This window comes from Miscanthus floridulus, chromosome 3 (genome assembly GCF_019320115.1).
Source record: "Miscanthus floridulus cultivar M001 chromosome 3, ASM1932011v1, whole genome shotgun sequence".
Classification (NCBI taxonomy): domain Eukaryota; kingdom Viridiplantae; phylum Streptophyta; class Magnoliopsida; order Poales; family Poaceae; genus Miscanthus; species Miscanthus floridulus.
Window position 1 is genome coordinate 87,780,136 of NC_089582.1, and position 11,807 is coordinate 87,791,942.

At 50.8% G+C, this 11,807-nt stretch overlaps 2 protein-coding genes across 2 annotated transcripts; both read left to right on the top strand.

The window, feature by feature from the left end:
* Positions 1-5,005: 5,005 nt before the first annotated feature.
* Positions 5,006-6,936, top strand: LOC136541866 (transcription factor WRKY19-like). Its single transcript, XM_066534028.1, has 3 exons — positions 5,006-5,592; positions 5,684-5,815; positions 6,189-6,936. Exons 1-3 carry the CDS (start codon positions 5,315-5,317, stop codon positions 6,721-6,723), a joined length of 945 nt encoding a protein of 314 aa, XP_066390125.1. The 5' UTR covers positions 5,006-5,314; the 3' UTR covers positions 6,724-6,936.
* Positions 6,937-10,766: 3,830 nt separating this feature from the next.
* On the top strand, positions 10,767-11,360 carry LOC136543994 (protein PLASTID MOVEMENT IMPAIRED 2-like). Its single transcript, XM_066536289.1, has one exon. The coding sequence runs from the start codon at positions 10,767-10,769 to the stop codon at positions 11,358-11,360; it is 594 nt and encodes a 197-aa protein (XP_066392386.1).
* The last annotated feature ends 447 nt before the right edge of the window (positions 11,361-11,807 follow it).

The following is an 11,807-nucleotide window of genomic DNA, read 5'->3' on the forward strand; positions in this document are numbered from 1 at the left end:
GCCATGGCTGCCGCTAGCCCCACCACACGGAGCTGTTGCTGCCACCTACAATGCCCCACGCCGCGATGAAGCCACTGCCGGCGCCGTCACCTTGTCATCGCGTCCGTGCACGGCTACCCTGTCTCGCGTTGCCACTACAGATGCCACCGCAATGTTGTGCTGTGCTGCTGCCACTCGCTCTACCACCGCGGGCACGTGGGTTGTCCTGCCGCACCACCGACCCGCCTATGCCTCGACACAGCCGCTGCAGGCGCCGTTGCCTTGCCATTTATGGCACTGCTGTTGTGTGGGCCACGCCAATCGTGGACGCGCGCGCACTTGTCCTCAGCGCTTGCGCATGGGCCTCCATGATCATGCCAACCACACCCCGCCATGGTGAGGCCAAGCCGAGATAACCTGCCACGCCCCGTCTCTCTCTTTCTCCCTCTGTTGCCGCCATCGAGCCACGCCATCAAATTACCCAGCGAACGATCACCTCCATTCAATTAAGTGCATCCATGATTTCAATATCACGTCCTCTCGCTGCCTGACCCCACCCAGCCTTGAACCGTGTAAGGCCAAGCTCCAATTTGGAGTTTTTCCCATCATCGTGCCATTAAGGCCACGCTCGGCCATGGTTGAGGGCAGCCCTCCTACCGCCCATCCCAAACCAGTTCACCTACACCACTAGCATCGCCTTGACTCCCTCTTCACCCAATGTGCCTTAGTCGAACCGCTACCACCTCCTCGTCGTCGCTGACGCAACCATGCCGCCATGGTGCACCACCGCACGGCTCGGCCGCACATGGCCAGCTCTTCTTCGTCACCCTCTTCTCCAACCGTCACCTCGGCTAGGTACATGGTTGTCTACTGATGCTCACTCGCTATCTGGTTAGGTCCTTAGGTGCTCTAGTTTGTCGGAGCAGTCGCGTCACCATCGCAGATGGTCACGCACCACCACAGCTCGCTCCAGTGCGTCTCGCCACCCCGCGTTGTTGCTTGGTGTAGACGGTTGGACCATAGTTCAGTGTCGGCCTGACTAGCGAGCTAGTGTGGGTCTCTGGTGGCCGGCGTGGCCACCCCATGCCACCACTCACCGCGCCGTAAGGCACGGGTTAGCCGAGGGTGCACGTGGGGGAATTCCAGAAAAGCCAGGGGGTTAAGTGAGAAGTCTTGTGAGAAGGGGAAATAGCGTTAGGACTTAGTTGTAATTCGGGAGAAGTGCGAGGTCTATTTTGCAAAAGCGCCAGCGCGCGCGGGATTCCCCCTCCTTGGGCCATCTCGCGCGTGGGCTGGTGTCGCATGGGCCGCGCATGTGGGCCATGCAGAGAGATTCGCCTTTTGTTTTCATAAGGAATTAAAAATAGTTTTCTAATTTAATTTCTGAGCTAATCTTTGGTAATTAATATAAAATCATGTAGGTGTCCAAAAATTGTGAAACAAATTTTGTTCGGTTTCTAAAAGTATGCTCTATCTGTTGGTGTATTTAGTTCATGTTTATATGTGTTGACATTATGGGCTATTAAATCATTTGTGGATGCTTAAAATATTAAGTTAATTATTGTAGGAATTTTTGTGGTAAATTGGTAATTGCTTCAGTCCTAAAATTTTTATAGTAGCCTCATTGTATTATTATGTGCTCATTGTAATTTTTATAGCTTTAGAATAGACAAGGTATTAGGGTAATTAAATGCTCTTTGTTTTAATATACATTAAATCGTCAATAGAAATAAAGATATATCCATCATTTGTAAAGCTAGGTGTTTGTTAGTTGAACCCAATGCTTTGCTTCATAAAGATGATAGTTAGCTTAGTACCTTAGTCATTAGAGCTAGCTTAGTATGCGCATTCTTAGTCTAAGAGTTGTTGTTGCCTAAATGCTAAGTGTTGCATCATCATCGCATGCTTGTAGAGAACGAGTTGGCGAAGATCGTGACCACCGGCGATCATGAGTTTGAGGAGATCATTGAGGAGTACGAGGAGGAGATTCTCGTGTAGGAGGAGGTCCTAGAGCCGTCACTAACTAACTCATCTAACACCGCGCCTGCCCAAGGCAAGCCCCAGTGCATAACCTCTATTTTATAATTTACCGTATATATATGTGTTGTGCATTTATGTTACAGGAATTTTATGGAAACCACATGCATAGATATACATGTCTTAAGAGTCTTACTAGTGCAGGTTCGAGTAGATGCTATACTTAGGTTATCGGTAGCATGAGTAACCTGTCGTTGCTCACAATAGGGGATTATTTTTACTCTCATAATAAAATAATGAAAGGAAAAATAGAGATAGGGCAGGGATATGGTATGGGTATTGATGGGTATAACAGGTTGTGTCCTGCGGCCAACGTGGTTTAGCTGTTATACTGTGTTTCCCTGTCCGTGTTGATTAAGGACCATCCGTTGCTATGGATGGTAGTCAGGTCACAGACTTATTATTCTGAGCACATACTTGCTTTTAGGAGCGGGAAGGCTCGTTACGCTCTTGTCATGGGTTCCGGCTCTTTTCGGGCCGACTGATTGGAGGCGGGAAAAGGTGGAGGTCTAAGCACCATGTTGAGACCGAGTCTCAAGTGTGGGGGCTTGGAGTCCAAGTTTAGACGGGGACCTGGACCCCGTGACTAAAGTGGAATGGGTTGATCTTGTTTGTGCCTAGGGTACAAACGGAGTGTGTGTTTTGGGGTACCCAGCTGGGATACATTGGTCCACGAATCGCCGTTTCCATGAGATGGTACGACTTGGCTATGGTCTTGCACCGTAGTACGAACTGGAAGATGAAAGATGGTGAAATGGTTCTGATTGCTTAACCCTTGCTTGAAGTAGAAGAAGTGCTTACCTAGAATGGTTAGCTAATAAAGTAATCATGACTACTAATAAAACTTGACTATAATGATGAACTATTAGTAATGCTTTCCACAAACAAAAAAACAACAAACCCATATTGCCTATCATATCCTTGAGAGTCGGAAAACTATTCCCACTAGTCGGGTAAGTCTTGCAAGTACATTGTGTACTCAGGGTTTATTTTACCCATGTTGCAGGTGCGGCTTGAGGAGTAGCTCTTGTGTGGAGGATTTTTCTGGTGGGCACAGACGGATCCTAGTATCGTTTCTGCTAGATGTTTATTTTCATTCCGCTATTTAATTATCGCACTCTGAACTCAGGTATTGTAATAAATAATTTCCAAGAACTCTTGTTGTATGAAATGGACTAAGTGTTGTAAGCTTGTACTCATTATTGGATCCTGGCGGTAAAATGTGGATTGTTTCGAGTTCTCCCTTGGGGTGTGCTTGATGGAACTGTCCGATGTAGATCACTTTCGAGGTGCTTAGTGTCTAGTGGAAGACGAGCGCCCCCGAAAACGTGTTATTTCGGGCGGTTCTACCACAGCATCCTCCTCCTCCTCGTCCTCGTCATCCAGGAAATCCTCGACGACGACCGGTGTCTCGTCCTCCATCCTTCCATCCGAGGCCAGCGGCAGCCAGGTATTGGGGACATCCCCGGCCGAGGGACGCACCAGGAGGAGGGGTGATGGCGGCTACGTTGGCTTGGGGCAGCAGAACGGCGATGGATTTGGGCCTGGGCTTTGTGGGGGCGGCGCCGAAAGTGGGGGAGGAGAGGTCGTCTAACGGCTCCATTGTTGTTGGCATGGCCATTGCCGGCAGGCTGGAACTAGAGTTGGGGGTGGGGCTGTTGCTGGCCGTCGGCGCCTGAGTGACCTCCGACGGGCAAGGTTGAGGGGAGCACTCTGGGGCGGTGGGCTCGCCGAGGAACGCTGGCTCTGCACCACCGACCCCATGAATGGATAAATCAGGGCGTGGGGAGCTCAGATCTGGGTCTAGAAGGGGTGGTTCAACTGCTTGGTGGAGGCTCGACGGCAGGGGCCAAGCGGCGCCACCAACGTCGTGGGGAGGAAGGGAAGGGTGGGGAGGGGGACGGGTCCATCCACGACTACTGCCTCCAGGGTCTTGAAGAAACTCTCTTTCACCTAGTGTTGGGTTTCCCATTTTCTTTGGCTTGTTGGAACACTCTCCACCTCTTTGTTCCAGTCAACACCGGTCCTTTGCAGATTTTCGAAAGCTTCAAAGATCAACTCCAATTGCCTTTTTTCATGGAGAATGTGGTTACCATGTGCTGGTCAATGTGGACGGTAAGAAATGATGTTGTTTTCAGGAACATTCAGGCTTTCAGTGCAGCGTTGCAAGACAATTTTTAAAATCAAGTTTGCCCTAGTTATTCTAGGGGCCAAACCAAACTTTCATCCTCTTATTGATTTACGGCTATAAGCTTAGGTGTAATCCTTTCTATTTTTTTGTAAGCTTTTTTGTCTCTTGATTTTGTATTATGGAACCTTTTTGTACCTTTTTTCTTGCAAAAAAGCACAGTAGGGGGTAAAATCCCTCCTGTTTCCCTTTAAAAAAGTCATGTACTTTGCTTACCTTCTTTGTACAAGCTCGATCGTCCTTGTAGGCTTTTTTTAATTAAAATTATTTTGGAACCTCGGAGAACCTGAGGCATGGCCAAAACTAGAGATTTGTGAGATCTGTAGAGACTCGACCACACCTAGAAGCTAGAGCAAGCAAGCTCCTGTTAGGTGTGCTGGAGGATATCTCCTTTCCGATACTACTATAGCAGTAGGTAGGATGAAGTACTAGTAAGCTACCTCATCCAATATTCTCAGTTGTCAGTGCGTGCGTAAAATAATCGAAGAGCCTGAAGTTGCTGCTGCTCCCTCGTAATAACATCTCCTGTCAGTCACCAAGGAAAAATCCGACAATTAGCTAGTAGGGTGATGACTGATGAGCATTGCTCGATCACGAGGCCCTTGATCGAAAACGAAAACGAAGCCTCCGAGGAAGCTGCTGGTAGGGGTAGCGACTAGCGACCCCTTTCTGGGACGTTTGGCACTCGGCAGCATGAAGACGTGTTACGGCCGGGCGGCCCGATCCGAATCCGACATGGCCAATCATAACCCAGTCTCCTCTACTCTCTAGTCTAGTCCAAAACCCAAACAATCCGGCTGCACTTGCAACAGGCATCCCCTCCCCAAGACGCGCTTCGCTCCCCTTGTTTTTGTTTTTGTTGCCGTCGTTGGCGTCGCCGTTATAAACAGGGCAGCTCCCTGCGCCGTTCGCCTCATCACTCCCTGGCTCCCTCACAGCCCAGTCACCTACCTCCCCACTGGCCTCTTCTCGTCTCCCAGCAGCAGCCGCGACACAGTCCTGGGGTGCCTCCAGTTTCGGAGCACCATTGCCATCGCCACCAAATATCGATCACCACCCGGCGGCCCGGCCTCCTGCCCTACCATCCTAACCTAAGAGGTCGAGCGATCGATGGCCGCCAGCGTTGTCGACGGCAATGGAGGCAGCCGGCTGGTGGTGACGTTGCTGGGCCACGTCAAGGAGCTGGCGAGGCAGCTGGAGGTGCACCTCGGCGGCTCCTCGCCCGACCTCTGCAAGCACCTCACCTCGCAGATCTCCTCCATCGCCGAGCGCTCAATCAGCCTGCTCATCACCACCTCCAGCCTCGGCGGCGCCCGGAAGCGCTCCGCCGTCGCCAGCCCGCTCAGCGACGCCTCCGACGCGCCCTTCATCAAGGCCACCAAGAAAAGGTATCCATTCCATCGGGCTTCCCGATTAAGAAACAGAAAAAACCCGTCTCTGTTTGCTGAGTTTTTGGAGTGGTTTTATGTGAACTTGCAGGAAGACCATGGACAAGAAGAGGCATGAGGTGAGGGTGAGCTCGGCCGGAGGCGGCGGCGACCACCCGGCCGACGACGGCCACAGCTGGAGGAAGTACGGCCAGAAGGAGATCCTTGGCGCCAAACACCCAAGGTTGCCACTTGACACAGTTCCTATCTATCAAAAGATTTTCTTTTCTTTTGTTTTCCAGACTACAGAGCCTAATCTCATCTGCACGTGTTCTTATCGCAAGTGGAATCGGAATCATTTCCCTCTGCTTTCTGAAAAAAAGTGCTGCCTCTGTTTGTTTGTGTTGTTTGCAAGTGTTTGGCTGGCCTCCACTTATTCTTCATTTCTTTGTCCGATGCTGGGGGGAACAGTGATTCATAGAGCAATTTCCAAATCGGATTGGTGATGCTACTTTGTGCAAATCTTGTTCTGGATGCACAAGCAAAACCTCTTCTTTTTTTCCCCAATAAACAAGATTCTGGGCCTGAGGCTAACGTGACCCGTGCAAACATTGCAGGGGCTACTACCGCTGCACGCACCGGCACGCTCAGGGATGCGCGGCGACGAAGCAAGTGCAGCGCACAGACGAGGACCCGACGTTCTTTGACGTCGTTTACCTCGGCGACCACACCTGCGTTCAGAGCCAGAGGGCGGCGGCGGGCCAGGCTGCCGCGGACGCGCTGGCGCCCGAGTACAACGACAAGCCGGGCACCAACCTGACGGTGAAGACCGAGGGGCCGACCGTGGAGCCAGAGCAGCAGCTGCAGGGCTGGGACGCGTCCGCGCCCTTCTGCTTCTCCTCCACGCCGGCGACGGCGAGCGGGTGCCTCGTGCCGGAGCGCAGCCCCTTCTCCGCGCCGTCCACGTCCGAGAACTGGGGCGTGTCCCCGGCGACCTCGGACTCCAACCACGTTGTCTCTTTCCCGCCTTTCGAGGTCGCCGGCGACGACGTGCTGTTCGGGTTCCAAGAAGTCATGTCAACGATCGACAGAGCCGACGGCGACGGGTTCGTCGACGAGCTCGACATCGACGTCTCCAGCTTCTTCGCGTGATCTGAGTGTATGCAACTGATGAACACTAGGGAATGGGAATCTGAGGCAGGCAGGTGTGCGGTGTGGGTGTGGCCTCCCTTCAGTACTTCAGTTGCTCTGCCGTTTGTCCAGGGGCAGAGGAGGGAAGAACACATGTTCTGTCTCGGAGTTTCGGTCAGTGGCAGTGCCTGTCATGAACCTTAGGATATCAGAATAGTGAATGCTCCTTCTCTCTCTTTTTTTCGGTCGAGGGTTGCAAAGTAAATAATTTCGTAATAGTGATGTCAATTTTTAGGCTAAACATGTGAGTTTCTTTTAGTGAATTTAAACATTTTCCAATATATAATTAATAGTGCAGCTTAAATTTGCATGACATTTAATTTGATTAAACCCCATGAATATCCGATCATGTATAATTAGTTTTTTTTTTCAAGAACACTTAGTACATTCATAAGTTTTCCTTTAGCACTGTGCATGGGTTTGCGATAAAAGAAAGTGAAATTTACTAAGTACAAGTCTCCATTCAAACCACAATACGAATGGTGGCATTCCCTCTCTCTTGGGGTTCGAGCTTTACTGTACTCCCTCCGGTTAGTTTACAAGGACAACTTTAGGCCCCGCTTAGTTCCACCCAAAAGTCAAAAATTTTTGCATAGTAACCGTCACATCGAATCTTGTGGCATATGCATGGAGTACTAAATGTAAAAAAAAAAACTAATTACACAGTTAGTCGAGAAATCGTGAGACGAATCTTTTAAGCCTAGATAGTCTATAATTAGACAATTTTTGTCAAATATAAACGAAAGTGCTACAGTAGCCAAAAGCCAAAAATTTTCGGAACTAAACACGCCCTTAGTGCATAATTTTGAGAGAAGCCGTAAAGTTTGACACGTTAGAGCATCTCTAAGAGTTCTCAAAACACTCCCCTAACTTATTTTAATTTTAATAAAATCAATTAATTGATTTTTGAATGATTTTTAACTTTGGATCGGCTCGATGACTTCAGCTTGCTTCTTCCCTAGTCGCCTCCAGACCTTAGCAGCCAGAAACTTGGAACATGACCACATTCCTCGTTTCGAAAACATCGTTCCAGAAACATCCACATCATCGATTCAGGAACATTTACGTTCCCATTTTATAAAACAACACCCAAAGTTCCTGTTCTCGTTCCCTTGTGGGAACATGGCTACTAAGCCCCAAACCCCAGCGCCCCTCATAGCACCGCAGCGGTGCCTCTGCATTCACGAGCGACTTATCAGCACATATTTGTATAGTCCAGACCTTATATTATCCAACGCCACTCACGTGGTGTCGTTGAGGCGATGAAGCGGGTGTGTGTCCAGTGTACTGGTTGCTCAATGGTTTCTGCAGATGAAGCAGGTTTGTTTTTCAATTTGCCAAGAGCTCATGGCAGTGTGCTGTCAAAACTTCTAAATTAACTTGATTGCTCCATTATTGAACCTATCAGCCTACTTGGACGCTTTGATACATATCGAGGGGCCATGCATAGCTAATAATAACTGAGTTTACTAGTTGAAGGATATTGATGATGGAGCAAATATCTTATTAGTGTCCATAAGGTCTTTGGGAGCATACCATAGCAATATAATCATAACATTGGCCTGCTTGTCCTTTTTGGTAGAACATTAAACTGGCAATTGTTGGAAGTTCTCGGAGAAGAAATTGAGTACAACACAATTCTCTTTACAATGCTATATATTTGTCAATGAAGGGCTTGTTGTATTGTATTCGCTAATTTCAATTTTTACTGTTATATCTTGTTTTTAAAATAAATAAAAAAACTATGACATTTTGTAAATTTTAATGTAGAATTGAAGATTGTGGGCAAAACAGTATGGAATTGTAAAGACATATATGATGTTTTGATCAAGGCTGCTCTTTATTAGGTATTTTTCTATCTACAATATTATACATTTTTTCTCCAAAAATAAAATATTATACATGTTGCTTGAGCATTTTGAATTCATATAGTCATTTGTGCTCTGTGTTATATCTATTATGCACCACTAGTTAGATTTCTAACTTTCAATTATTATAAAACAAATTTGCCTCATTTCTGGATATGCCACACAGTCGGTGTCTGATGATATCAAGATATGAAAAAACCCAACTAAAACTAAGTATGCATGATGCATACCACGCAATTCATTCCACTTGTACATCTATGAATGGAGCGACAAACATAAACAATTTTCATGGTTAAAAAATTATTAAAAGGATTAACATGGTAATTGGTAATCAAAGCCTTTGGATCCATAAGACTAACAACTAGTTAACCAATTTTTAGCCCCTAATAAAGATCCAAGGTAGACTAATTATTAGTCATCTAGTCATGTACTAGTTGTTAGGCTTGCTAGTCCATTAGTCTACATATATGAGCTAATAGGATTAGTTTCTTAGTAGTTATTGGTTAGGAAAAAAAACAAATGTGAATGAACAAAATACGTATATTTTTTATTAATTATTAGTTTGTGGACTCCAAATGCATCGTTGGTCCATTAACTTTTATCCATGTTTTACTTAGGTCCATCAACTACGAAAGTGATTTTTTTAGGTCCATAAACTTTTAAAGTGGTGCATCTCTAGTCCATACCCCTTCGTTTATCTTTTTAATCTGATATGGCAGTCCACGGTGTTGCTGATCTGTCACCTGGAGGTAGTCCACGATCAGCACAGGCAGCGGCGCCACATCCGGCTGCTCCACAGGGACGGCGGCGATACCTAGCCGTCGCGGTGAAGCACCTCGTTGGCACCCGCAAATTCGCCACCGGCGGCCCTGTCCTGACGCTGACGCCACAGCACGTGTTGCCGCCGCGGCTAGAGCAGAACACGACTAGGCTCGTGGTGCGCTGGAGCTTCCCCGCCGCGGCGAGGTCCCGAAGCACGTGGTCGGGCAGATGCTGCGACTGCGAGCGAGTGCCCTGTGGAGTGCGAGCGCGGGAATCGTGCGGGCGCGTGGCCGGACTTGGAGCGCAGCAGCAGCAGCCGCTGGCGGCGCGGCTGTGGGCGACGGCAGCTCCTGCGCGAGAGCCGCCGCCGGCAGCTGCAGCTCAGGCGCGTCATCGTCGGGCGGCTGGGTGTTGTCGTCGGCGCCGGGACGAGGTTGGAGCGGCAGACGGGGGCAGGTGACGTGCGAGGCGAGCCACGTGTCGATGCAGTCCGGGTGGAAGACGTGGGAGCACTTGGGCAACAGGCGCAGCGTCTCATCGTGGCCTTGCTGAATCCTAGGTGGTAGTGCCACTGTGGCGGCTTGGCGTCGACGTAGGCGCTGAGGCTGTCGTCGGCGACGGTCAGGTAGAGCCGGCTCGCGGACCAGTCAGCGGTGGAGGAGTTGGTGACGAGGCGCGCGCCCTGGCGCAGCGACTGCCCGACGAGCAGCGCGTCGGTGGGGTGGTCGAACGACTGCCACATCGTGGCGTTCCGCGCGTCGAGGAGCAGCAGGTTGTCATCGCGGGTGACGGCCATCGCGGCCACGGACCGTCCCGCGGTGCCCGCGGACCACACGATGGTGCCACCGGGGGCAGAGCGGAGCACGAGGTTGCCCGCGGCCATGAGCTCTGCAGACGCGCCCTCCCCGACGGGCTGGCCGCGGTTGGCGGACCAGACCACCTGCGGGATGCCCGCCACCACGGAGGTCATGAGCCCACCGCTGTTGCAGTAGACGACCAACGTGAAGATGACGGAGGCAGGGGAGGAGGAGGTGGACAGCACGCCCCCCTTCGTCTTCCACGCCACGTCCTCGGCTGCCGAAGAAGCAGTGGCGTTGAAGCTCGAGGCTGCCGAAGAAGCAACTGGCGAGAGCTCGGGCTCCGGTGCTCTCCTGGCGTGTCGGCGTACGACGAGGGCCCCGCTCGTCGCTGCATGCGCTGCACCGCGAGGGAGGCCAAGGCCGAGGCCGACGGAGACGCGGAGACGCCGACGCCCAGAGGGATGAGCCCTGGTTCGCGTACGCTCGACGGTGTTGAGCGAGAGGCCGGCGAGGAAAACGAGGAGCGTGGCCGTGGCACAGCGAGCTCGCCGTGGCCGGCGGATTCCGCGAGGGCATGCAGGCCAAGAGGACGCTTGCCAACGTGCTGCGGAGAGACAGGAGCCTCGGAGCGAGCGACCCTGACGACAGGTTCGCCACGGCGAGCAGTTCTGATGTGGAACTCGAGTCCGCGGACACGGCGGTGGTGCCCACGACGGACCGGCTCGCCGAGCAGGAGGAGAGGGCCAGCGCACAGGTGCAGCAGCTGAACGACAGGCTTCTCAGGGCCAGGACCCAGCTAGACGCCGCCATGGCCGCTGACGAGAGGGCCGAGGCGGTGCTCGCCGAGCTGTCGGCCGCGCTACGGCAGCTGGGCAAGGAGACCGAGGCAGCGGAGAAGGAGAGGGCGCTGACGGAGCTGGAGAACCAGTGCGTCAGAGAGGACGAGGATACTATCGGCGCTGAGATCGGTGCGGTCAAGCAGAGGGTCAGGGAGTCAGTCAAGGAGCTCGAGGCGACGAGGGCGTCGGAGGCCATGGCGACGGCGAAGCTCAGGGCTGCCGTCGAGGCCGCAACGCTGGCCAGGGCGGCGGTCATATCGCAGCAAATGTCCGGGAACATGACGATCTCCAGGTTCGAGTACGAGTACCTGATCGGCCGCCCGTGTTGACCGTGGACTACCTCCAGAAGAAGATAGATCAGCGACACCGTGGACTGACACATCAGATTAAAAAGACAAACGAAGAGGTATGGACCGGAGATGCATCGCTTCAAAAGTTTATGACCTGAAAAACTACTTTCGTAGTTGATGAACCTAAGTGAAATCTGGGTAAAAGTTAATGGACCAACGATGTATTTAACTCTTTTTTATTAATTATTAGTTTGTGGACCCCAAATTTGTTTCTGAATGAACTTATGTATCTATTATCCCGTCTACGATCATGGCATAAATTTATGGAGTCGCTAACACATCTTGTACACGTAACAGAATCAGTTCATAGTCCTTTCTGTCAGAAGCAAGCAATCAAAATTCAAGTATTCCGTCATAACGACGTTCCAATGTGGCTATGCGACAATCGCACATCGTATATATAGGAGTATACTCCCTCCGTCACGT

Excerpts from the sequence above, each read along its gene's own strand:
- LOC136543994 (XM_066536289.1), top strand. The coding sequence starts at position 10,767 with ATGCAGGCCAAGAGGACGCTTGCCAACGTGCTGCGGAGAGACAGGAGC.
- LOC136541866 (XM_066534028.1), top strand. The coding sequence starts at position 5,315 with ATGGCCGCCAGCGTTGTCGACGGCAATGGAGGCAGCCGGCTGGTGGTG. Across the intron at positions 5,593-5,683 it reads ATCAAGGCCACCAAGAAAAG|GAAGACCATGGACAAGAAGA; the intron begins GTATCCATTCCA and ends GTGAACTTGCAG. Across the intron at positions 5,816-6,188 it reads CTTGGCGCCAAACACCCAAG|GGGCTACTACCGCTGCACGC; the intron begins GTTGCCACTTGA and ends CAAACATTGCAG.